Consider the following 24869-nt stretch of genomic DNA (forward strand, 5'->3'; position numbering starts at 1 on the left):
TCAAAGAATGCTAAAAAACGGTACATAAATGAACATGCTAATGTCCTCTTTAAAAACACCATCTCCTCACTACCACCTCTAAACCCATGTCCTGCTGATGATCTTGTAAGCAACTTTAATTCCAAAATTGTGAATATCATAGATATTATTGCACCTGTTACAGTTAAAACGATTTCTGGTAAGCAAAAGGCACCCTGGAGAAAATCTGATGCTGTAACAGCCCAGAGAAGAGAGTGCAGGAAGGCTGAACGAATCTGGTGGAATACAAAACTTCATATTCACCATGACATCTATAAGAGAGCCTCCAGGCCTACAATTTAGTCTTAAAAAGTGCTAGAGAAACATTCTTCTCCAATATCATAAACAGCAACACAAATAAGGCCAAAACCCTATTCGCAACCGTTGACAGACTGACCAAACCCCCAACACAAATACCAGCCGAACTCTATTCCACGCAGAAATGCAATGAGTTTGCATTCTTTTATACTGATAAAATTGAAGGCATCAGACGCGCCATCAATATCTCAAGTAAAAAAGTTGGATCACCACCACATTTAGGCAAAAGTAACACAGCAATGATGGCAAGCTTTAATGCCATAGACTCTAAAACTCTAGTGGAAACGGTGACAGCTCTAAAGTCATCCACCTGCTGCCTTGATGTTTTACCTACCAACTTCTTTAAGAATGTTTTTGACTGCCTATCAACAGACGTATTGCAAAAAGTTAATAATTCTATTCAATCGGGCAATTTCCCAAAGGCTTTCAAAACTGCAGTCATTAAACCTCTTCTAAAAAAGCAGACCCTAGATGTCTCTGTTATCAACAACTACAGACCAATTTCAAATCTACCATTCATAAGTAAAATAATTGAGACAGTTGTCCTCCAACATCTAAATCACTTCTTGGCTTCTACTGGCTGCCACAACAACTTCCAGTCAGGATTTCGACCTCTTCATAGCACAGAGACGGCCCTTCTTAAAGTCATAAATGACATCCGTCTAAACACAGACTCTGGCAAAACTTCAGTATTAATGCTATTGGACCTCAGTGCTGCATTTGACACTGTCGACCACTCAATACTTTTGGACAGGTTGGAAAACTGGGTGGGGATCTCAGGCACAGTTTTAAGCTGGTTCAAGTCATATCTACAAGATAGGAACTATTTTGTTTCCATTGGTGACTTTGTATCAGAACCAACCAACAGGTGGAGTCCCCCAAGGTTCAATCTTGGGGCCGACTTTATTTAACATCTATATGCTCCCACTAGGACAAATCATGCAAAATAATAACATTGACCATCATTGCTATGCCGATGACACCCAAATCTATGTAGCGCTATCACCAAATGACTATCGCCCCATAGATCTTCTGTGCCAGTGCATTGAGCAAGTCAAACACTGGATGTGCCAAAATTTCCTACAACTAAATGAAGATACATTTGAGATAATTGTTTTTGGTGCTAAAAAAGAAAGGTTTACAGTCGTCCAACACCTGCAATCACTGTCCCAGAAAACCTCAAATAAAGCCAGAAATCTTGGGGTTATTTTAAATTCTGATTTACATTTCGACAGTCACATCAAATCAGTAACAAAATCGGCCTACTATCACCTCAAAAATGTAAAAAGCCTCAGAGGGCTCATGTCAGCTCAAGACTTTGAAAAATTTGTACATGCCTTTATTACCAGTAGGCTAGACTATTGTAATGGTCTCCTTGCAGGTCTTCCCAAAAAAACTGTCAGGCAGCTACAGCTTGTTCAGAACGCTGCTGCTAGAGTTCTAACAAAGACCAAAAAATGTGAGCACATTACACCAATTCTTAAATCCTTACATTGGCTCCCTGTACATCAGAGAATTGATTTCAAAATCCTCCTGCTCACATATAAATCACTACATGGTCTAGGGCCCAAGTATATCACTGATATGCTCCCACTATATAAGCCCTCTAGATTACTAAAATCTTCTGAGACCAATCTGTTAGCGGTTCCCAGAGTAAACTCAAATCAAGGGAGAGCATCATTCAGTCACTATGCAACAAATATTTGGAATAAACTTCCTGAAGATGTCAGACTCTCCCCAACTTTGACTACTTTTAAAACTAGACTGAAGACTTTTATGTTCACCTTAGCTTTCAGCTAAATCTTTTAATCTTTTAACTTTTAACGTCCGCACTGTTTTTATTTTTATTGTCTGCATTTTGATTTTGCTTTTATTTTCTTTCATTTCCCTTTGTTTTCTGTGAAGCACTTTGAGTCTGCCTTGTGTATGAAAAGCGCTATACAAATAAAGTTGCCTTGCCTAGGCGCAAAGTGATGGTATGGGGGTGTATTAGTGCCCAAGGCATGGGTAACTTACACATCTGTGAAGGCGCCATTAATGCTGAAAGGTACATACAGGTTTTGGAGCAACATATGTTGCCATCCAAGCAATTTATTTTTCATGGACGGCCCTGCTTATTTCAGCAAGACAATGCCAAGCCACATTCTGCATGTGTTACAACAGCGTGGCTTCGTGGTAAAAGAGTGCGGGTACTGCAAGGGATACAGTCCGTAAGCACACATGATTGTGCGTGCTGCTGGTCCACTAATAGTACTACCCTTTAACAGTTAATTTTACTCATTTTCATTAATTACTAGTTTCTATGTAACTGTTTTTATATTGTTTTACTTTCTTTTTTATTCAAGAAAATGTTTTTAATTTATTTATCTTATTTTATTTTATACATTTTTAAAAAAAAAACCTTATATTCACCATACCTGGTTGTCCAAATTAGGCATAATAATGTGTTAATTCCACGACTGTATATATCGGTATCGGTTGATATCGGTATCGGTTGATATCGGTATCTGTTGATATCGGTATCGGTTGATATCGGTATCGGTAATTAAAGAGTTGGACAATATCGGATATGGGCAAAAAGACATTATCGGACATCCCTATTGAAAAGGATTTTCAAATCATTGTATTCTGTTTTTATTCACGATTTAAACAACGTGCCAACTTCACTGGTTTTGGATTTTGTACTAATCACAGCCCGTATAGAAACATTACACAAATGGCAGACTACCTGTGTAGATTACAGTACAGGCTTTTTGGTGATTATTATACATACGGCGCAAATAGCTTAGTTTTCCAGAATGCTCACCAGATTTTTAAACTTTATAGAGAATGTTAACACTTAAAAAAGACTTTACATGTGAAGAAAATGCCAACCTGCTATGTCCCAATGTCATGAGAGATCACTCTTCACTAACTGGAAATGACTTGGCGATGGTGTTAACCAGACAAATGAAATCAACCCACGGTGCCTAATGTTTTGAAATACCACCTCAATAAAAGGCTTTCAAACAGGAGTGCAGAGGGGCTCCACAATATTAATTCATTGCAAATGCAAAATGGACCGTGGGATGCAAGGACATAATCAAAACAGTTATTTTGTTTATGCAAGGACACGTGTTGCTGTTAAAAACAAACAAACAACAAACTACATGTGCACGCCCACTGCTTTTGGACTACATCAAAATGTTTCATTTTCTAAAACAGACATGGACACATTATTAAATACACTTGCAGTACAAAAGGCAGAGCAACATTTGAAGTGTACCCACCAAGGATGTCGACAGATGACAGGCAGGTGTGGTGAAGCTTCCCGCTGTAGAACTCCAGGCCGATGATGGCGAACATGAGAATGGCGAAGAAGAGGAGGAGGCCAATCTGGAGCAGTGGGATCATGGCCTTCATGATGGACTTCAGCACTATCTGCAGACCTGAGGGGGAACAGAGAATTGCTTCAATGTACAGTGCTGGTGTGCACAACATAACACATTTTTAACTTACAAAATGCCAAAATGGTGTTGGCATTCATGCTGTAACGCTAAGCTAAATGATTGGTGAGAGCAGAATTTGCAAATTACTGCACTGTGATTTGTTGTCGCCAATGTTGTGCAACAGCAATTAATTGAATTTGACGCTAGATGACAAAAATATATCAACTGTAGAACTATATTATTGTTAGGGGTGTTCTGACTGTACTTTTTTTACTTCCAATACGATACCAATATCGGAGATATTGATCCATTTTAATTTCAACGCAAATCATACGTATTGTTTTCTTACAATCTAAGAAAAGGCTTGGTCAAGTGAAATGACTCAAACAGAGACCAATGGTAGGTATGAAAACACTAACCTATTTATTATTAAACGGTTTGGAATGGACCTGTAATATCTTTATATTGAAGTGGAGTGGTGTATGGTTTTTTGGCGACACTTAAAGGCCACAATAATTCATTAAGATAAGCTCACAACACAGTAAGTTGAATGATGCGGACATGTTTGTTATTGGATACTTTCTAATACGCTTCTGCTTTGGAGACTTTGTATGTGTAAGTTATATGAAATATATTTTTTTCATACTTATTGATATTGTTATAATGTTGTGTTTTCAGCTGGGACAGCATGGCTCAGATGGTAGCTTGACCATCCAGCTACATGAGGGTTGCTGGGTCGAATTCAGCTTCGGCCATTCTCGTCATGGCTGTTGTGTCCATGAGAAAGACACTTCATACATCTCGCACCCAGTGCTGCTTACACCGGTGTATGTACTGGTGCATTTTTACATCAATCAGAGTGAAAAAGTTATAGAATCACTCCGTTCTGAGGAAATAAATTATGGAACCAACAAAAAAAACAATACAACACATCACTAGTACTTTGTTGCACCACCTCTGGCTTTTATAACAGCTTGCAGTCTCTGAGACTTGGACTTAACGAGTGACAAACAGAACTCGTCATTAATCTTGCTCCAACTTTCTTTGATTGCTTTTGTCAGATCAGTTTTGCAGGTTGTAGTCTTGTCATCGACCATTTTCTTCAATTTCCACCACACATTTTCAATTGGATTGAGATCCGATCTATTTGCAGGCCATGACATGGACCATATGTATCTTTCTTCTAGGAACGCCTTTACAGTTTTTGCTCTATGGCAAAATGCATTATCATCTTGAAACATGATGTCATCCCCCAAACATCCTTTCGATTGATGGAATTTGAAAAGTGTCCGTAAAAGTCAATGTGAATTTGTGCATTTATTGAAGATGTAATGGCAACCGTTTCTCCACTGCCATTACCTGACATGCAGCCCCATATCATTAATAAATGTGGACATTTGCATGTTTTCTCCAGGCAGTCGTCTTCATAAATCCAAACAAAAAGTTACAGCATTATCACTTTCACGGTTTGGAGTGGCTGTGCTAGCGACGGTGTGACGGTGAGTAACAAAATATGATTTACTATAGACCAGGGGTGTCCAAACTTTTTCCACTAATTAAAGCATGTGGGGGCCATTTTGATATTTTTCATTTTCAAACCATAACAAAATATACCGTATTTCCTTGAATTGGTGCCGGGAATATGGTATTCGCATGCCTAGAATTACAGCCGGGTCAAACTCGTTTCGCAAAATAATTAGCGCATGCTTGGCACTTCCGCCGGGTCAAATATGAGTCATTAAATGACTCCCGCCTCCTGGTGGTAGAGGGCGCTAGTAATCCTTCTTGCGACTGCTGGTACTGCAGAATACCTGTGCTGCAGAAGAAGACAACACCAGCAAGAGTGCGCAGCCATTGTTTTACCATGGAGGATTACATATCTAAAATAAAACAGTTTTCTAAACTGGGCTTTCAATCGAAGCAGGAGGTAATACTTAAAAGGAAGATCTCCATCGAGACAGAGAGACTTTTAAAACTGAAGGATGACTTCTATATCGATGCTGTTCTTCAAAAGGAGCTGGCATGGACTCATTTATACCTAAAGGCAAGACCATAATAAAGTTTTTTTGATTAAATGTGCTTTTCATGATAAGGTAAGCGCCGGAGTGAGAAGAGGTTTTAAAATAATTAGCGCATGCATGGCCATCTCGCAGGCTTCTGGTAAGCGCCGGAGTGACAGGAGGTTTTAAATTAATCAGCGCCCCTGCGTCTATTCAAGGGAATACGGTATGCATTTTTTATTTATTTTACCTTTAGGGGTCCCGGGGACCATAAAGGGTCTCAGTCATTAAAATGTTAAAAATAAGTCAGATTATTATTTTTTTTTAATTATTTAACGCTTACAGTAAATCTCTATATCAACTTCAAGTTGATATAAAGTAATACAAATTAAAAAAAAATGTTTTATGGCTTTTCTGTCAAAAACAACTTCGTTTTTTTTATAGTAAAACTGAAATATGCAGTATTTAGTAATTAGAGCCCTAAAAGATCAGTAATGCAGGACACCATTGGTTTTAATTATTTCATATTTTTGAGTAATCACAGTGAAAATATAAATAAAAAGTCACTAAATATATTTGGGATCCAAAAGGTGCCCCACTCATAAAGTGATACATTTTTATTAGGTTTTTCTTTTACTTTCAACACTTAAGTTACGAGATCTTCAGATACATCTGTCGATTTTATGCTGGAACTATTACTTTGTTTGTTTTATGCGCTTTTGTCAAAGAAAACTTTGATGTTTTTATATGGCTACTACACAATATATGCAATATTTACCACATAAAACATTTTAAAGGGAAATATTTGAAGTAATTGGAGCCCTGAAAATAATTCATTATAACATGGATTTTTTGTCTTTTTTTTTGAGCAATGGCAAAAAAAGAAAAATGAAGAAAGACAAAAGAAAAAAAACAGCCTGCATGGCAGCTTTTGTGTCAACATTGCAACTTTTTCTCGTTAGATTTCACCTCATTCCACTTTTTTTAATGTTCTTTTTTATTTTTACAATAGTATTTCCAGAATGTGTGGCGGGCCGGTAAACAATTAGCTGCGGGCCGCAAATGGCCCCCGAGCCCCCACTTTGGACACCCCTGCTATAGACAAAAGAAAGCGCACTCACATGGGAGTGGTATAACTAGGAAGTGCAAAAATACAATACCGACAGGGAACAACACATGGAACAGGTCCCGGTTGACATTAAGGTAGCAGTTGTGGAAACCTGTGTACAGCAAGTGGAAAGGAGAACTATAAAATAAAGGCACAGGGCAGGAACTAAGATACCACACCGAGGGAAAAGGGAAACATAAGTAAAACAGTTACACATCGCCTTGCCCAACGCAGATCTGTTAATCATCACTGAATATGACTTTCATTCAGTCTTAGATAGTCCACGATTGCTTTTCATTAGCCCGTTGGAACCTTGTTTTTTTTATAAAGCTAAACTTTTGTTTAGCTTTTCTGTATTTAAATCCCATTTCTTTTAGACCGTTTCTTACAGTTTGGTCACAAACGGTGACTTCAGTTTTCGCCCATTTATTTTGCTGTGCATTTTGCCCGGGAAAGTCTGCTGCCACTCACTCACTCTTTCCCATGACTGTCAAGTCGTCGGGGGGATAACTGCGATGAAGAAGCAGCCAGTACAAGCTCTTTTGCCTTAACCGCTATGCAATCACTGATCCGATTAATGTACTGTATATGTCAGTACAAAAATGAGTGAGGATACTCATTTGAGACTGGTGTGCTCACTGGCAAATTTCACTCTAAAATACAGCTTGAAAAAACTTTAGTTACAACTATTACTAAGTTTTGTGCAAATAAATTACATGCATTCAAGTAAAACGTTAAAAAAACGTTTATGGACGTTTTTGACATTAAAATCGCATGTGTGTACAAACATTGGGGTCCTTTCTTAAGCAAATTTTAATTATGCAAGCGAGCAATCACCTGTGATTAATCATGATTAATCCAAATGCCAAAATGTAATATAATTTTAAAAAATTGTAATAATAGTTTGACAGTTTTACATCATAGTAAAAAAGAAACAAGACCCACTGGGGATGCCGGAGACAAGTTTGAGGGGCCTCAAGACTCGCACAGCCCTCAGGGTGCGAAGGTCCACAGGGATGTTCATGTGGGCCCCTGCTGTCGCCAGGATCCTAATGAACAGGACAGCAGACTTAATACTTTGCATCATCATTTCAGTGGGAAAATATTCAACATAGTGGAAAAAGAAGCAGTGGTAGTTTCTTTATTTAATTCATTATTTCATTGAATAGCTTCTGTCTGACACGTTTTAATGCAAAAAAAAAGCCTAATAACAAGGAGGTATTACTCCAGTGTTGCTTGATCATAATCATAATAACGCTCCTTCAAACAATATGTGCATTGGATGTGATGCATGAGGCAAGTGTGGAGAAGGATGAATGGTGCACAATTTGCATTTTGGAACATACATCCACTGTACTGTACATCTGGCAGGCATCGCAATACTCACATCTGCCCACACACACACACACACACACACACACACACACACACTGATGTCCTTCCACCTACACACAAACACACACACACACACACACACACACACACACACACACACACACACACACACACACACATTCTTGTATTTCTTACCTTCTTGAGACCTCCGAAAAATGCCTACCTCTTTAGGACCACCCTTTCTAGATATATAAAGATTTGTATTTACAACATTAATAACATATACATACTATGCAAATATAAAAAATGTAAGCTTTTAGTTATTTTTTAATTTTTTAAATTTTTTTGTTTGTAATTGGTTTTTAATCTTCATTATTTACTTTACGTTATAACAGTATGTCTCTATATACATATTTATTTTTTGCATTAATTTTGGCCAAAGGGGGCGCATTTCAATTTCTTACACACACTTGTTATTACATATGTTGGCCAGAGGGAGAGCACTTCAAATTTTTACACACACTTCTATTTCATATGTTGACCAGATGGGGAGCACTTTTAAAACCGACACACAGTCAATTTGAAAAATCCCTCCTTCTTGGGACAACCCTAATTTTGATGGATTTCACCACCAGGGGTGCAAATGAGACATTCTCTATTAGATGCAATGGTTTTCCGTATTGGGACCATGATTTATGTCCTAACTTGTTCACAGGTCTTCATATGGAAGGTACTTTTCCTCGTTGATGTCTCAAGAAGGGTAGAAATGCAAGAACACACACACACACACACACACACACACACACACACACACACACACACACACACACACACACACACACACACACACACACACACACACACACACACACACACACATTTATTCAATCCTAAAATGATTGTCTACATCTGCTTACGTGCAACGTCATGTTTAAAATGACCGACAAGTATCAATGCACCTGCTTAACTCTTTCACACACATAAGTGCACACACACACACGCACACATACACATGCACGCACACACACACTCACACACATGCAGTCGCTCGCTCTCCCTCCCACTGCTTTCAGGAAAGATTCTGCGTGGGCCCACTCCTGAGTCTCTGCCATGTGCCTTCTATCTCCCTCCCTACTCTGTCATCCACAACCTTGTGAGTGTGTGTGAGTGTGTCAGTGTGTGTGTGTGTGTGTGTGTGTGTGTGTGTGTGTGTGTGTGTGTGTGTGTGTGTGTGTGTGTGTGTGTGTGTGTGTGTGTGTGTGTGTGTGTGTGTGTGTGTGTGTGTGTGTGTGTGTGTGTGTGTGTGTGTGTGTGTGTCGGACTAAGAAATGACACAGCGAGAGACAAGGGGGGAAGGAGCATGTGGAGTAGGAGTCTGTGGAAACAGCCTTCGCTCCAAACGGTAGCCATAAAACGCAGGAAGTAAGATGCTAAAGTAATATTTCAAGAACATATGCAATGCTTCCATTCTAAAACAAATTCTTACTTTGTTTGTTTGGTTTAATTTAGGAACTACTCTGTTAGGTACCAAATGTAATGTATATTTAGCTCTATTCAATATTACGCTATGGAGTTCCACAGGGTTATGTTGTTAGTCTCATTTTGTTTCATGCCAATGCACTTTTGAATTTTTGAATTTATTTAAGTTGTTTTTATCCAAAGTACATTTGGGTCAACGTTTTCCAGTTAACTAAGAATTTGATTCTGTCTTCTTGGATGCCTTTTGGCAAAATACAGTGTAGAGATGGGCATGTCAGGTCTCTATACCTGATACGATATACATCTCCATTCACAAGCAGCGATCCGATAACTTTACAATACCTCATCCTCAATTGGCAATTTAATATATATATATATATATATATATATATATATATATATATATATATATATATATATATATATATATATATATATATATATATATATATATATATATATATATATATATATATATATATATATATATATATATATATATATATATATATATATATACACAGTATATATATATACATACACAGGTATATATATATATATATATATATATATATATATATATATATATACACAGTATATATATATACATACACAGGTATATATATATATATATATATATATATATATATATATATATATATATATATATATATATATATATATATATATATATATACAGGTATATATATATATATATATAAATATAGATATATATATATATATACAGTATATATATATATATACAGTATATATATATATATATATATATATATATATATATATATATATATATATATATATATATATATATATATATATATATGTATATATATATATATATATATATATATATATATATATATATATATATATATACATATATGTATATATACATACATACACACATGTAAATGTGTTTACATGTGTGTGTATATATACATATACATAAAGTACAGGCCAAAAGTTTGAATACACCTTCTCATTCAATGCGTTTTCTTTATTTTCATGACTATTTACATTCAAACTTTGTATTTATTTTCAAAATAGCCACCATTTGCTCTGATTACTGCTTTGCACACTCTTGGCATTCTCTCGATGAGCTTCAAGAGGTAGCCACCTGAAATGGTTTTCACTGCACAGGTGTGCTTGAAGCTCATCGAGAGAATGCCAAGAGTGTGCAAAGCAGTAATCAGAGCAAATGGTGGCTATTTTGAAAATAAATACAAAGTTTGAATGTAAATACCGTAATTTCCGGACTATAAGCCGCTACTTTTTCCCCTCGTTCTGGTCCCTGCGGCTTATACAACGGTGCGGCTTATTTACGGCCTGTTCTTCTCCGACACCGACGAAGAGGATTTCGGTGGTTTTAGTACGCAGGAGGAAGACGATGACACAATGATTAAAGACTGACTTTTCATATACCGGTAGGCTGGTTATTTTGATAACGTACAGGCGAGCACTTTGTATTACTTTGCACCGTTGTATTATTTGTACCCTGCACGAATACTGTTCGCCATGTCAAAGATGTGAAAGTTTGATTGAATGATTGAAAGATTTATTGTTAATAAATGGGACGCTTTGCGTTCCCAAACAGTCATCTCTGTCCCGACAATCCCCTCCGTGGTAGCAGGAACCCCTGTATACTACGGTAATTACACATCAAAACACTGCGGCTTATAGTCGGGTGCGGCTTATATATGGAGCAATCTGTATTTTCCCCTAAATTTAGCTGGTGCGGCTTATAGTCAGGTGCGGCTTATAGTCCGGGAATTACGGTAGTCATGAAAAAAAATAAAAAAAAATAAATAAATATATATATATATATATATATATATATATATATATATATATATATATATATATATATATATATATATATATATATATATATATATATATATATATATATATATATATATATATATATATATATATATATATATATATATATATATATATATACACTACCGTTCAAAAGTTTGGGGTCACATTGAAATGTTCTTATTTTTGAAGGAAAAGCACTGTACTTTTCAATGAAGATAACTTTAAACTAGTCTTAACTTTAAAGAAATACACTCTATACATTGCTAATGTGGTAAATGACTATTCTAGCTGCAAATGTCTGGTTTTTGGTGCAATATCTACATAGGTGTATAGAGGCCCATTTCCAGCAACTATCACTCCAGTGTTCTAATGGTACAATGTGTTTGCTCATTGGCTCAGAAGGCTAATTGATGATTAGAAAACCCTTGTGCAATCATGTTCACACATCTGAAAACAGTTTAGCTCGTTACAGAAGCTACAAAACTGACCTTCCTTTGACCAGATTGAGTTTCTGGAGCATCACATTTGTGGGGTCAATTAAACGCTCAAAATGGCCAGAAAAAGAGAACTTTCATCTGAAACTGGACAGTCTATTCTTGTTCTTAGAAATGAAGGCTATTCCACAAAATTTTTTGGGTGACCCCAAACTTTTGAACGGTAGTGTATATATATATATATATATATATATATATATATATATATATATATATATATATATATATATATATATATATATATATATATATATATATATATATATATATATATATATATATATATATATATATATATATATATATATATATATATATATATATATATATATATATATATATATATACACATATATATATATATATATTTCAATTTATTTCAGATGCATATTTCATAAAAACAACAACGAACACAACAGCAATAAAACAAATAAAAGCAATGTTAAAATAAACAATGACAAAACCCTCCCCAATATCCAACATCCAGCCTACAGGCTTGTTCATGGAGTGAATTACGTATTGGCCCAGCCATGTGTAACAGAGGCCAGCCAGTGCGGCTGTACCATGTGTACGTTCAAAAAACTTTCTCCCAGACACCTAATGCGCTTGCTCAGCTCGAACTTATAGCTCAATGACTAGCGCGCTCGACTCACATTCGGAGAACCCTGAATTGAGCTCCGGGCAGAATGGATGCGGGGGTTGGACCAGTCCCTGTTGTTGTTACATACAATTCTACTCGTGTAAAGTAAAAGGAGGGTTGGAAATCGCAATTTGGGTAATTATATGTTTTAGTGTTTAATGTAATCGATACAAGGTCAAATACGATGCGCCTTGAATGTTCCACTTAAACCACAGCAATTTAAAGCAGCTCTGCAGTGAATCTGAGTGTACATTAAACATAATAACACAGCAGCGCTCTCAGTGGTTGGGACAAGGAGGCTGATGTTGACTGTGCATGAAGCACTGTTACAAACCGGCTGTGTGGAGAGGCTGAATTCATTACATGCAGCCTCGCCCACACACCTCCACCTACACTCCCTAACGCGGCCAGAAAAACACTACAGCAGTCATCGGCGGCATCACGTTGCTCGCCATTTGAGTGCGGCTCCTCGTATGCTAATGCCCAAAACATCAACACATTAATGGCTTTAATCCCAGCCGAAGAACACTGACTAATTAATATGCTCTGCTGTTGGATTGGAATAATGTTTTCAAACAACATAACTTTTTGGATGTTATCACTAAAAGACCTGGAATAGGACGCTTGTGTGTTAATAATGAACGCTCAAAAGGAAGTGAGACCACAGCAAGCCTTAGAAACAAAACAAATATCTATTATTGGTGCAAAAAATTTACCAAAGAATGATTTTAATCATGTGTTTGACATAGGATTGTACGGTATACTGGTATTAGTATAGTACCGCGATACTAATGAATCATATTCGGTAGTATATTGCCTCTGAAAAGTACCGGTGGAAAATGACACAACATACTGCATATGTTGGCAGCTAAATGAGGAGCATTTGTTTGCTTACTTACTAATAAAAGACAAGTTGTCTTGTATGTTCGCTATTTTATTTAAGGACAAACTTGCAATAAGAAACATATGTTTAATGTACTGTAAGATTTTTTGTAAAAATAAAGCCAATAATGCAATTTTTTGTGGTCCCCTTTATTTAGAAAAGTACCGAAAAGTATCAAAATAATTTTGGTACCGGTACCAAAATATTGGTACCGGGACAACACTAGTCTGACAATGTATTTTGAAACAATAACTGTCTCAACTTAAGGATTTGCTATGTTAGCAAAACCAACCAGTTTTTGAATACGATATCTTGAATTATATTTACTATCTAAATAAGATACAAAATGGGGGATAATATTGTTATTGTGCAGTGTAAATTATTTTTTTCTTACAGTCAACGTTCCCTCTAAGGTGCGCGCCTGTGCAATTGCGCACTACTCAAGCGTCCTCTGCGCACGGCGAATCTACGGTATGCCACGCACAAAATCAAATAAAAAAATAAGCGTATAACAATTTTCGACACACGGACACGACAGAGAAAACAGTTTTCGCCATCATTGTTCAAATATTGTAACGTCTGTCGAGACGCTTTGAGGACATGAATTCCATCGATCACTTTACTGAGCAAAACTATTTATTGTCGGCCATAAACACATCACCAAAACATTGGTAAATAAAATGATATCTAGGAAAACTGGTCATTTTCTGCAGTACAAACCGAACCAAAAGCAACTTTGTTATATCAACAGCAGCCGCTCGCTCTTTTTCACTTGTGCCAACACATGCACATATGGCACTTAGCCAGTGATGCGTTTACAGCCACACAAAAAGTCGGACAACTCCAACACCACACATAAAGTGTAATTCCAGGTCGTTACACTATGATTTACCAATCAAATGTGTGCTTATTCTAGTGTAATTTATTAGGAATCTTAATTTATAAATATTAATCATGAAATGCTGTTAGTATATTAAATAAATACTAATAAAAATATATTTTTTACAAACAGGAAGTTGCAGGAATGTACACATGATCCCCTGCTTACATCTCATTGTGCAACATGTGAATGTTTTAATTGGGAACTAAATGCAATGTCTGAAAGGGGTACAAACTATTTCCAAAGCAGGACCTCCACCCAGACAAACAATACAAGTACACAGTTCATGAAAAACAATATTTGTTGTTATTGTCATTGTAAGTGGGCCTAAACACTTATATTAGTAAATCATCTCATGGAAATGACTGCTGTCATTTGATTATAATAATAAGAGAATGTTGTCTGTCTATCTGTGTTGGCCCTGCGATGAGGTGGGGACTTGTCCAGGGTGTACCCCGCCTTCCGCCCGAATGCAGCTGAGATAGGCTCCAGCACCCCCCGTGCCCCCGAAAGGGACAAACAGTAGAAAATGAATGGATGGATGGAGATTGAACTTGTTATTCAGTCAGGTTTGGGACAGGTGTGCTGCTGGTGTAGCCACAGGGAGTTTTTGCGTTTGCTCACACACATGAAAAATTAGAGGGAACATTGCTAAAAGTGCTACAAGATGTTTCAATGTGTTATTCAAACATTAACAACCGAGGGGGGCGCTAAGCTAGTTTGCTACTGGTACTTCCTCAACATGCTAATGCTAGCTGTAGCCATGTTAGCCCATCATGAACGGTTTGTAAAAGTTAATTCAGGTTAATTCAAGGACATCCTTGTCAAAAGTGACTTTCAGCTGACTTCTAATTGTGAATCTGGCGAATAATCTAACACACACAAGAGGTTATTTCCGCCACACGGCAAATAAATCAGTCCCAATTACCCTTCGTTGGTGCGCTAACTTTGGCTAGCTAATGTAACAATACAAGGGCAACAAGTTTGATGATAACAATTCACACCTGCGGCCATCTAAATAAACGATTTCTCAACACAATCGTGTCATTGGGGAGACATTTTAGCGCTAATCAAAGCATCATGTCCACCTGTCGGACGCGCGCGTTCCCGCCGGATTCAATTATCCGACATGTTGCTGTAGTCCGGGTCCTGCTTTTTAGCCACGCGCTCATCGCTCAGATTAAGGTTTTTAATTGAGCACAGTCTCCCAGCAGATTGTCTTGTAGCGATTCATTAAAACGAAATGGAATGAATGCCGCCAGCGCTGGCCCAGTGGCCTCAATTTGATTCCCACGCGGCCTCCGTGACACATGTGTGCTTTCTTTTAAGTCTGACTTACTTGTGCTGCGGCACCACAATCAATGTGGAATGGAGGCAGACAGAAAGAGACGCAGATGTGCTCGAGAAAATGTGTCAAATATGTGGCAGAAAACCAGGCCGCTCGTTTTCACTTCCAGAGGAAGCACCCTGGTCACAGGATATTTGGGTTGACCACTTTGTGCATAACTTGCTGGAGTGATTCTTGTCAACCACAAACCTAAAAATACTATATTGTAATATTTTGGACCATTTTAAATAAGTCCCAGAGGTGCCACAATTGAGTATTTTAGAAAATTAAACCTTGATGCTGGAAATTAAGCCCCACTGGGAACACGCAGTCTTGTGTGTCTGTAGCTTTAATGTAAATGAGCTGTGTTTGTCCATGCATGTCTAAGACAGAAATTGTGGCTGTTGTGCACTTCATCCAGTTTTTACAAATACACTCTAAGTCTGCACTTGACCAACATAATAGATGCCATATATACGGTGGTCGACAGGTGCAAACACATCCAAAACACATGCAATACGGGGGGAAAACAACTAATTAAATCGGTAGCTCTATAATATACCGTATTTTCCTGGCCATAGGGTGCACCGGATTATAAGGTGAACTGCCGATGAATGGTCTATTTTAGATCTTGTTTCTTATATTAGGCGCACCAGATTATAAGGTGCATTAAAGGAGTCATATTATTATAATTTTTTTCTAAATGGAAAACACTTCCTTGTGGTCTACATAACATGTAATGGTGGTTCTTTGGTCAAAATGTTGCATAGATTATGTTTTACAGACCATCTTCAAGCCGCTTTCTGACAGTCGCTTCAGAATGCGCCATTTTGTGGGCGGTCTTATTTACGTGGCTCGCCTTCGACAGCGTCTTCTCCCCGTCATCTTTGTTGTAGCGGTGTAGCGTGCAAGGACGGGAGTGGAAGAAGTGTCAAAAGATGGAGCTAACTGTTTTAATGACATTCAGACTTTACTTCAATCAATAACGGAGCAGCATCTCATCATCCGTGGCTCACTAGTGCAACAACACCGAAAATGTATCCCGTGAAAAACCGTCCGACCGGAACTCTCTAATAACTAGAGTTCCGTGGGTGAATTATGTAAACCCACTACACTGGTAGTTTTTAGCGCTTCCATAGCGAGATATAAGTTAGCACTTTAAGCTACTTTATATTAGAAATGGCAACAGCAGAGGATGAATGCTCCATAACAAGAAGATAGTGTAAAAGAAGGAGCTTATCGACTACGGCATCGGCACGGACTACAGTGGCGGATGTGCGCAAACTTTCAGGACTTTTGCAGATCTCAAATACACATCAGCAGGTACCAGAAGGTAAGAAAAGTTAGTTTTGCATAATATTGTGAAACAAAACGCCAGATAATATGGGTGCCATTTTGCGGTCCTTATACACGCACCATAGTAATACTTGTATCTCTGACTACAGTAGCCGTAATGGGCCGACAATCCATCAAGCGGTGCGGCTTCAAAGTCATACTAAAACATTTTGATAGATTTTTGAGTGTGTGTGTAATGTTCTTTATTTTCAATGGAACATTTAAAGTTGTGGTGTTGTTTACTGGCGTCATATTGCAGTCTACACGTATCCCTTATGTCACACTGGTCACACTTATCATTACACCATGCACCAAATAAAATTGCTTCGAGGTTGATAAGCACAACCAGAATTATTCCGTACATTAGGCGCACCGGGTTATAAGGTGCACTGTCGAGTTTTGAGGATATGAAAGAATTTTAAGTGCGCCTTAAAGTCCGAAAAATACGGTATTTATTTGTATATCCCTCTCAGACCTGACGCCACTCGTAGGGCTTTTCTTATAGATATGAATACTGTACATGGATGCCGCCTTCAGACTTGTCAGGCACGTCAACGCGTCCGCCCTCTTCAGCAGGGGTTTTGTGGAACCAATCAGACCAATGTGCATCTGACTGGCACCAACATTTTAATCACTGATATACCTCTATCTCAGTTGACTAATGCAGTAAATAGATGCGGCTTCCCCCTGCTCAAGATGGCAACCCTATCGACGCATTGTTCCAATGGGAAACATCATCAGAGGTGGCATCTACGTATTCATATTTATGGGGCTTACTTCCTAATAGCATGCTAACGTCCGGTTTCATCGTACTTCCGTTGTGTTTTCCCCGTATTGCATGTGCTTTGGAGGTTTGTGTGTGTTTTGGACATTGTTGTCGTCCGCATACATATATCACATACAGCAAGTTCACATCAAGGAACGTTAGCAACATTAGCATAGCTATATGACTCACAGTACTAACATTACATCCCATTTAAACAGCTAAATCATGCTAGGGTAGCATATATGTTGAAGAAAAACACAATGATCCCTAACTCTACTTCTGGTGGTGGGTACCAAATTTAATACTTTAATGGGTTCCGACCAAAGTCTGTCAGTATTCCTGGGTACCGATTCACATAAAATCAAACGGTACCAAATTTCGAAACCTTTGATGTGTGTGTACAGTTGCAGCCTTAGCCGGGAAACAAGCAGCCAAGCACTCACAGTGGACTCAGCCGGACTCCCTCTCGGGGTAGTGTTACAATTTTCCATTTAAAAAAAAGTACAGTCAAGCTCCACTTTTCAAAATGTGCCAGGTCAATACTAACTTACATTGGATTTGGTAAGGGAAACTACAACTAAGATACAATTTACAATTAAAGTATAAAGTACAATTTTTAAAGTATAAACACTTTGTAGGGCTCTACAAAAGACAAGCACTTGAATGCAAAGACTACAATCTGGCTAAGACAACACAACGTAGTCTAAATACTCGTGCAATTTAATGTCTTGGAATTGCAACTGCATGTAAAGTCTACTACATAATACTTGCAAATGAGATTTAGAAGTATAAGAAAACGAGGTCTACCATATGTACAGCACAGTTATTATTATCAGTGTTAAATGTTAGATTAAAAAAATGACATTTAATTGTCAGACAATTAACATTTATTAACCCATTTGAACACACACAAAAGTAACGAAAATTGGTACCGGTATCGAATTGTCATAGACTAGGAATTAGTATAGTATTAATTCAAATGTGAATGGTACCACCAATTCTTTAGGTACTTTAACCCTAGCGCTAGCTTACTGCTCCATGTCGGATAGTTGGCATAGTTCCAGGCTATATTTCAAGCCGTGTAGCGAAGCCTACTGTTTTCCATAGCGGTCCTTCAACTCATCTACCTGGAAATAGATTCACTTTAGTCCTATTTCAAAAACTGCCCAGAAATCCCCTTGTGTGTTTGTAAAGAAAGAAAGAAAGAAACAACAGGCATCCTATCATGCAACTGAGAAGCTAAGAAGCTCGTTAGTTTGCACACAGTAGAGCTGATTTGGGCTAATGAGCCATTTCTGAAGTGCTGCAAACTTGATTGTTGGATAATGGCACTTACTGAAAGCATGGCTCTGTTAAATAAAAAAATACATTTTTATGGAAGAGGGCGCAAGATCAAATATAAAAGGTGGAGAAAAAAAACAAACATGTGAAGGTCCTTGAATGCAGCACGCTGTACCCCTCACTGCTTCACTCCTGCGTAATTAATTCACCAAACCAACCGCTCTTACGTGGAACAAATTAAGATTCTCATTGTTTTTTGTTTGTTTCTACCCCGCTGTTTCTTGGTTTTGCGAATCATTGGCAACATCCAGAGTGAATTAAGCAAGGTCCTGGGGGCGAGCACAAGCAGGTTTTATACACAACTGCCAATCCACTTATCCACCCACCTATCACCCACTACAAAGACTGGTTGCTGCGCCATGGAAACGCACATTTCCCGCTTTTGATGCACGCTCACTCAGCACACAGCTTGTCTCAACATCGCGTCGGACATATGCAAAGCTGACCTTTCTGTCGGGTCAACCTGGCTGGAGAGTAAGCGCCTGCAGAACTTTATTACACAAATGGATACAAGTTGACGGGGGCAGCAACAGACGCATGAATGCACCAATATAACCATACAAAGCGTGTCTGAAATTAATCTTTCGCTTCGTTAACCCCAGCCTGGTAGCCGCAAAATGAAAAACTAATTGCACACTCACGTTGTTGAGGTTTGATTAAAAAAACTTCTATGGTAGTTTGTTGTATATCATTTATGTACAGTACATTAGCAAAATAACACACACTCATATACACACACACAGTGGGCATGTTGGCCTGTCTGTAACCAGGATCCAATGAGTGGGAATATCCATTAGAGATACTGCCAATGATCAGATACTTTACATAACCAATGTGACCAATAGTGATGATGCAAATGTCCAGTACTAAAACCATACAGTAAGTTTCTCTGGCTCTCAACCAAGGCGGACGCTTTTCCTTCCCCTCCCCTAACCTCTCCTGCTTGTGCTTCTTTTGTCTTGTCCTAACTTACTTGGAGTCTGTTTTTGCACTGCTCGACAAAATCTAAACAATGGAATTGATCAACATGCCTCTCAACGAAATTGACATGATCTTCTTGACGAGAAGCTCACATTCTGGGGAATTTGCCTGTTCTGACCGAACGTTCGTTGCGAGACACACGATGGATTCCTGGGAGAAGGGGAGTGCTGCGTGCCCGGTGACTCTTTCAGTCGAGGACGTTGAAGACGTCCACCTACTCGGAATCATGATAACAAGACATCTGTTGGTTGAAGTAAATGTTTTCCTGGTGTATTGAAAGAATTGGGAGATGCTGGCAGCCATTGAAGGTACCCTAAAGCCGCCACAAATGATTGAAGGATGGGCAGAGCTGTCGGGACTCAGACTTTTGGGGTTTCTGGACTAAATTGCAAACTGGATAACATCTTGGAGAAGCTATCTGCTCTGCTCTGCGAGGCAAAGTATAGTGCATTAGAGGAGCAGAAACAGACAGAGTGAAATGTTTAAATTTGTTTTTGGCTCGCTCAAACACAAATATTCTAATCTGGATTGTTTTCCTCGGCTGGAACGTCGTTGCTTTAAGATTTCCCTGGGGACAGTTCAGCAAAGACGCTACAAATTCCTTTATTGTCTTTCATGGACACACACCTGTTGGTTGTTGACTTTTGTTGGACTGACTGGCTGTGTTATCACAATAACACTCTGCCAGCAGCGAGGTCGAGGAACAAAGCGACTCTTCAGTCTTACACACACACACACGTACCCCACTCCCCACATCCCACGCCTTCTTCGCTTCACCCCCTGTGGTCTGATGGACAATGGAGCATGGCTATTCCCTCCCCCCTTGTGGCAAGACTCGAGTTGTGTGTCGTGATATGTGTAGGTACAGAGCATCCTCAGGGACAAACAGCAAACCGCTCAAGGAAGGACCCTGGTCACATCCTGTGACATCACAGGCCACAGAGTATTCCCACTCACAAGGCTCGCTACCACAACAGCTTTTCCCTGCTGCCGTGAGACTTGTAGCACAGGACATTAAGATGGGAAGGAAATACTTCATCCCACACCTAATAGACTAAATGGACAGCCGACCACCTCACAATGCGATACAAGTGTGCAATATTAACCTAAAAAAAACAAAAACAGTGTCATTATACAATATGAAAAATGTGCGCAATAACCCCAGGTTGTCCATTATTCATTATTATTTATTTTTAAATTTTTTGTATAACTTCTTTACAGTTTAGTTGAATGTATTAACTGTTAAGTTTTTACAGCTCCCTCCCCCCATTCTCACCACATTCTACAGAGGCTCTATAGAGCAGTGGTCCCCAACCACCGGGCCGCAGCACGGTACCGGTCCGTAGACAAGAAATTAAAAAAAAAAAAAAAAGTTGTTTTGTTGTTGTTGTTGTTTTTAATTAAATCAACATAAAAAAAACCGATATATACATTATATATCAATACAGTCTGCAAGGATATAGTCCGTAAGCACACATGATTGTATTTCTTTATGACAAAAAAATAAAAAATAAAATAAAACAAATGTTTTTGTTTTTTTACTACCCCTTCCCACCCCCCGGTCCGTGGGACAAATTTTCAAGCATTGACCGGTCCACAAGTACAAAAAGGTTGGGGACCACTGCTATAGAGAGCCTGCTGACCAACAGCATCTCTGTCTGAACTGGAGACTGCAGTGCCTCAGACTGGAAGTCTCTGCAGAGAGTGGTGAGGACAGCGGAAAAGATCATCAGGACTCCTCTTCCTCCTATCCAGGAGATCGCAAAAAGCCGCTGACTGACCAGGGCTCAGAAAATCTGCAAAGACTTCTCCCACCCCCACCAAGGACTGTTTTCACTGCTGGACTCTAGAAAGAGGTTCCGCAGCCTCCGAAGCAGAACCTCCAGGTTCTGTAACAGCTTCTTCCCTCAGGCCGTAAGACTCTTGAACGCATCATAATTATCCCCTCAACTCCCCCCAAAATGGATAACTCGCTGGAATAAAAAAGACAATATAACATACATACAGAAACATGGATGCATATGAAAAAGTGCAATATATTTATCTGTACAGTAACCTATTTATTTATTTATATATGCACCTTATTGCTTTTTTATCCTGCACAACCATGAGCTAATGAAACAAAATTCCGTTCTGATCTGTACTGTAAAGTTCAAATTTGAATGACAATAAAAAGGAAGTCTAAGTCTTAAGACAACGTGTCTATTTTGTTTACTTTGTATTATTTTTTTTGTACCCCCTTGTTCTTTTTTTACAATGCCATTTTATTTTCAAACTCTTGTTTTTGTAGAAGTAGAAGTTTTGTAGAACGCACAAGAATTCCAATGTACCTGTACTGTTCTGTACCTGTGCAAATGGTAATAAACATATATTCTATTCTATTCTATCCTGTATGTGCTTTGCCTAAGGTTTTTTTTCCTGGTCTCAATGTGGCCAAAATAATTACCCAGGTCTGCCCTTAAGTCATGCAGCAGCTACAAAATTATAAAATGATATTGCTGAATAGACAATATATCTAATATGTTTTATTTTTGACAGTCCATAAATGTAGACAAGCATTGCATAAAGACAATTAGACACTCAAACACGTCGACAATGAATGGAATTGCTTACACCATCTGCATGAATACACCTATTTCTATTTGTGTGTGTCTTTCATTTAGCTGCATTGTTACTTCATGATTGTGTCACATATAAACATTACATTGCTGTAAACAACGCAGTCACTGTCATATAAGTTTGGTGCAACAGCCAGCTGACAGGCTCGCTTTGGATCGGTTCTAAATAATATGTCTTAGTTGTGAGCTAAATGGTAAAATCATGATTATAATGAGTGTGAATTAAAGTCAGGCAGCACGGTGGAACAGGGGTTAGTGCATGTGCCTCACAATACAAAGGCCTGAGTAGTCCTGAGTTCAATCCCGGGCTCGGGATCTTTCTGTGTGGAGTTTGCATGTTCTCCCCGTGACTGCGTGGGTTCTCTCCGGGTACTCCGGCTTCCTCCCACCTCCAAAGACATGCACCTGGGGATAGGTTGATTGGCAACACTAAATTGGCCCTAGAGTGTGAATGTGAGTGTGAATGTTGTCTGTCTATCTGTGTTGGCCCTGCGATGAGGTGGCGACTTGTCCAGGGTGTACCCCGCCTTCCGCCCGAATGCAGCTGAGATAGGCTCCAGCACCCCCTGCGACCCCAAAAGGGACAAGCGGTAGAAAATGGATGGATCATCTTTCCTTCATCTTACTCCCTTTTAAATCACGCTTCTCGACGCGCCGAGACACAGCGGACACATCAGACAGCGGTGCTGAGAGGAGCAGGACCATATTAAAAAGGCAAATATGGGCATGCGCCGGATCCAAACATCTGACCAAATGATGACTTCACACTCACTGTGATCATATTTTTAACATTTAGCTCACAATTGAGACATATTTTTTAGAACCGATCCAAAGCGAGCGTGTCAGCTGGCTGTTGCACCAAACTTATATGACAGTGATCGCATTGTGACAGCTTTGTAATGTTCATATGTGACACAATCAGGAATTAAGAGCGCAGCGAAATGATGAAAGACACATACAAATAGAAATAGGTGTATTCATGCACACTGCATGCCTCGGTGTAAGAAGCAATTCCATTCATTGTCAAAGGCGGAAGTGAAGCGTCAGGTGTTTGAGTGTTAATTGTCCTTATGCAACACACCATGCACACTCAAACAATTGGAGCAAACATGTTTAAAAAGATGCAACTCTATTGGCATTATTTGTCATCGAGCATCTGTCATTTTTCCTTATTCTGCAGTCAGAAAGGTGTAGGAGTGTCTGCACTGAGAGGCAGAGATGTGGGCGCGGCTTTTGTGGCTGGGAGGTGTCGAATTGGTGGAATATTGACATCCTATAAATATTCATCTTTACACTAGGCGAGAGATTTAGTGCTCACATTCAAGATTTAGGTTTAGATTTAACATGTAGCCCTCCCTTTTAGATTTAAGATTTATATTTAACATTTGGGTTTGGATTAAACATTTATATTTAACATTTAAATTTGGATTTAGATTTAACATTTAGCATTCACATTTAACATTTAGTGCTCAGATTTAACATTTAGGGTTCACATTTTAATTTAGATTCAACATTTAGGTTTAGATTTAACATTTTAAATTTAGATTTAACATTTAGGTTTAGATTTTAACTTTTAGGTTTAGATTTAACATAGATGTTTAGATTCAAGATTTATGTTTAGATTTAACGTATAGATTCATATTTAACATATAGATTTATGTCTAAGTTTTAGGTTTACATTTCACATTTAGATATTATATTTAGAGTCAAACATTTAATGTCAATTTAAATGTGATGAAAATTAGCTAAATCTGAGAAAAGTGAGTTAAATCTGAGAAAAGTGAGTTAAATCTGAGAAAAGTGTGACTGAATTTTTACATTCGGCACCCCATAATACTGTACGTACTAATTAAACGGCAAATGTCCGACAGTGTTGCCACAAACGCTCACTATCGATACTGTAAATTATTAATGTGATACTAAAGGTGATACTGCTAATGTTCAGTCGTGTCACCAAACATGTCCAGTACTGATACTGTAAAAGTTCAGCATAATGGTGCAAATGGCCTGCAGCGATATTGCGAATGTTCGGCACAGATATTACAAAAGTTTAGTATTGATACTATGAGTGTT

At 38.3% G+C, this 24869-nt stretch overlaps 1 protein-coding gene across 1 annotated transcript in view; it reads right to left on the reverse strand.

Moving 5' to 3' along the window:
• LOC133630777 (voltage-dependent R-type calcium channel subunit alpha-1E-like) overlaps positions 1 to 24869 on the reverse strand; it is a 139310-nt gene that overhangs the window by 77259 nt on the left and 37182 nt on the right. The window contains exons 5-6 of the mRNA XM_062022504.1: positions 7818 to 7921; positions 3606 to 3764 (exon numbers count right to left, since the gene is read on the reverse strand). Of these exons, the coding sequence (XP_061878488.1) occupies positions 3606 to 3764; positions 7818 to 7921 (263 nt within the window). The remainder of the gene's footprint in view (positions 1 to 3605; positions 3765 to 7817; positions 7922 to 24869) is intronic.

Source organism: Entelurus aequoreus, linkage group LG16 (genome assembly GCF_033978785.1).
Source record: "Entelurus aequoreus isolate RoL-2023_Sb linkage group LG16, RoL_Eaeq_v1.1, whole genome shotgun sequence".
Taxonomy (NCBI): Eukaryota; Metazoa; Chordata; class Actinopteri; order Syngnathiformes; family Syngnathidae; genus Entelurus; species Entelurus aequoreus.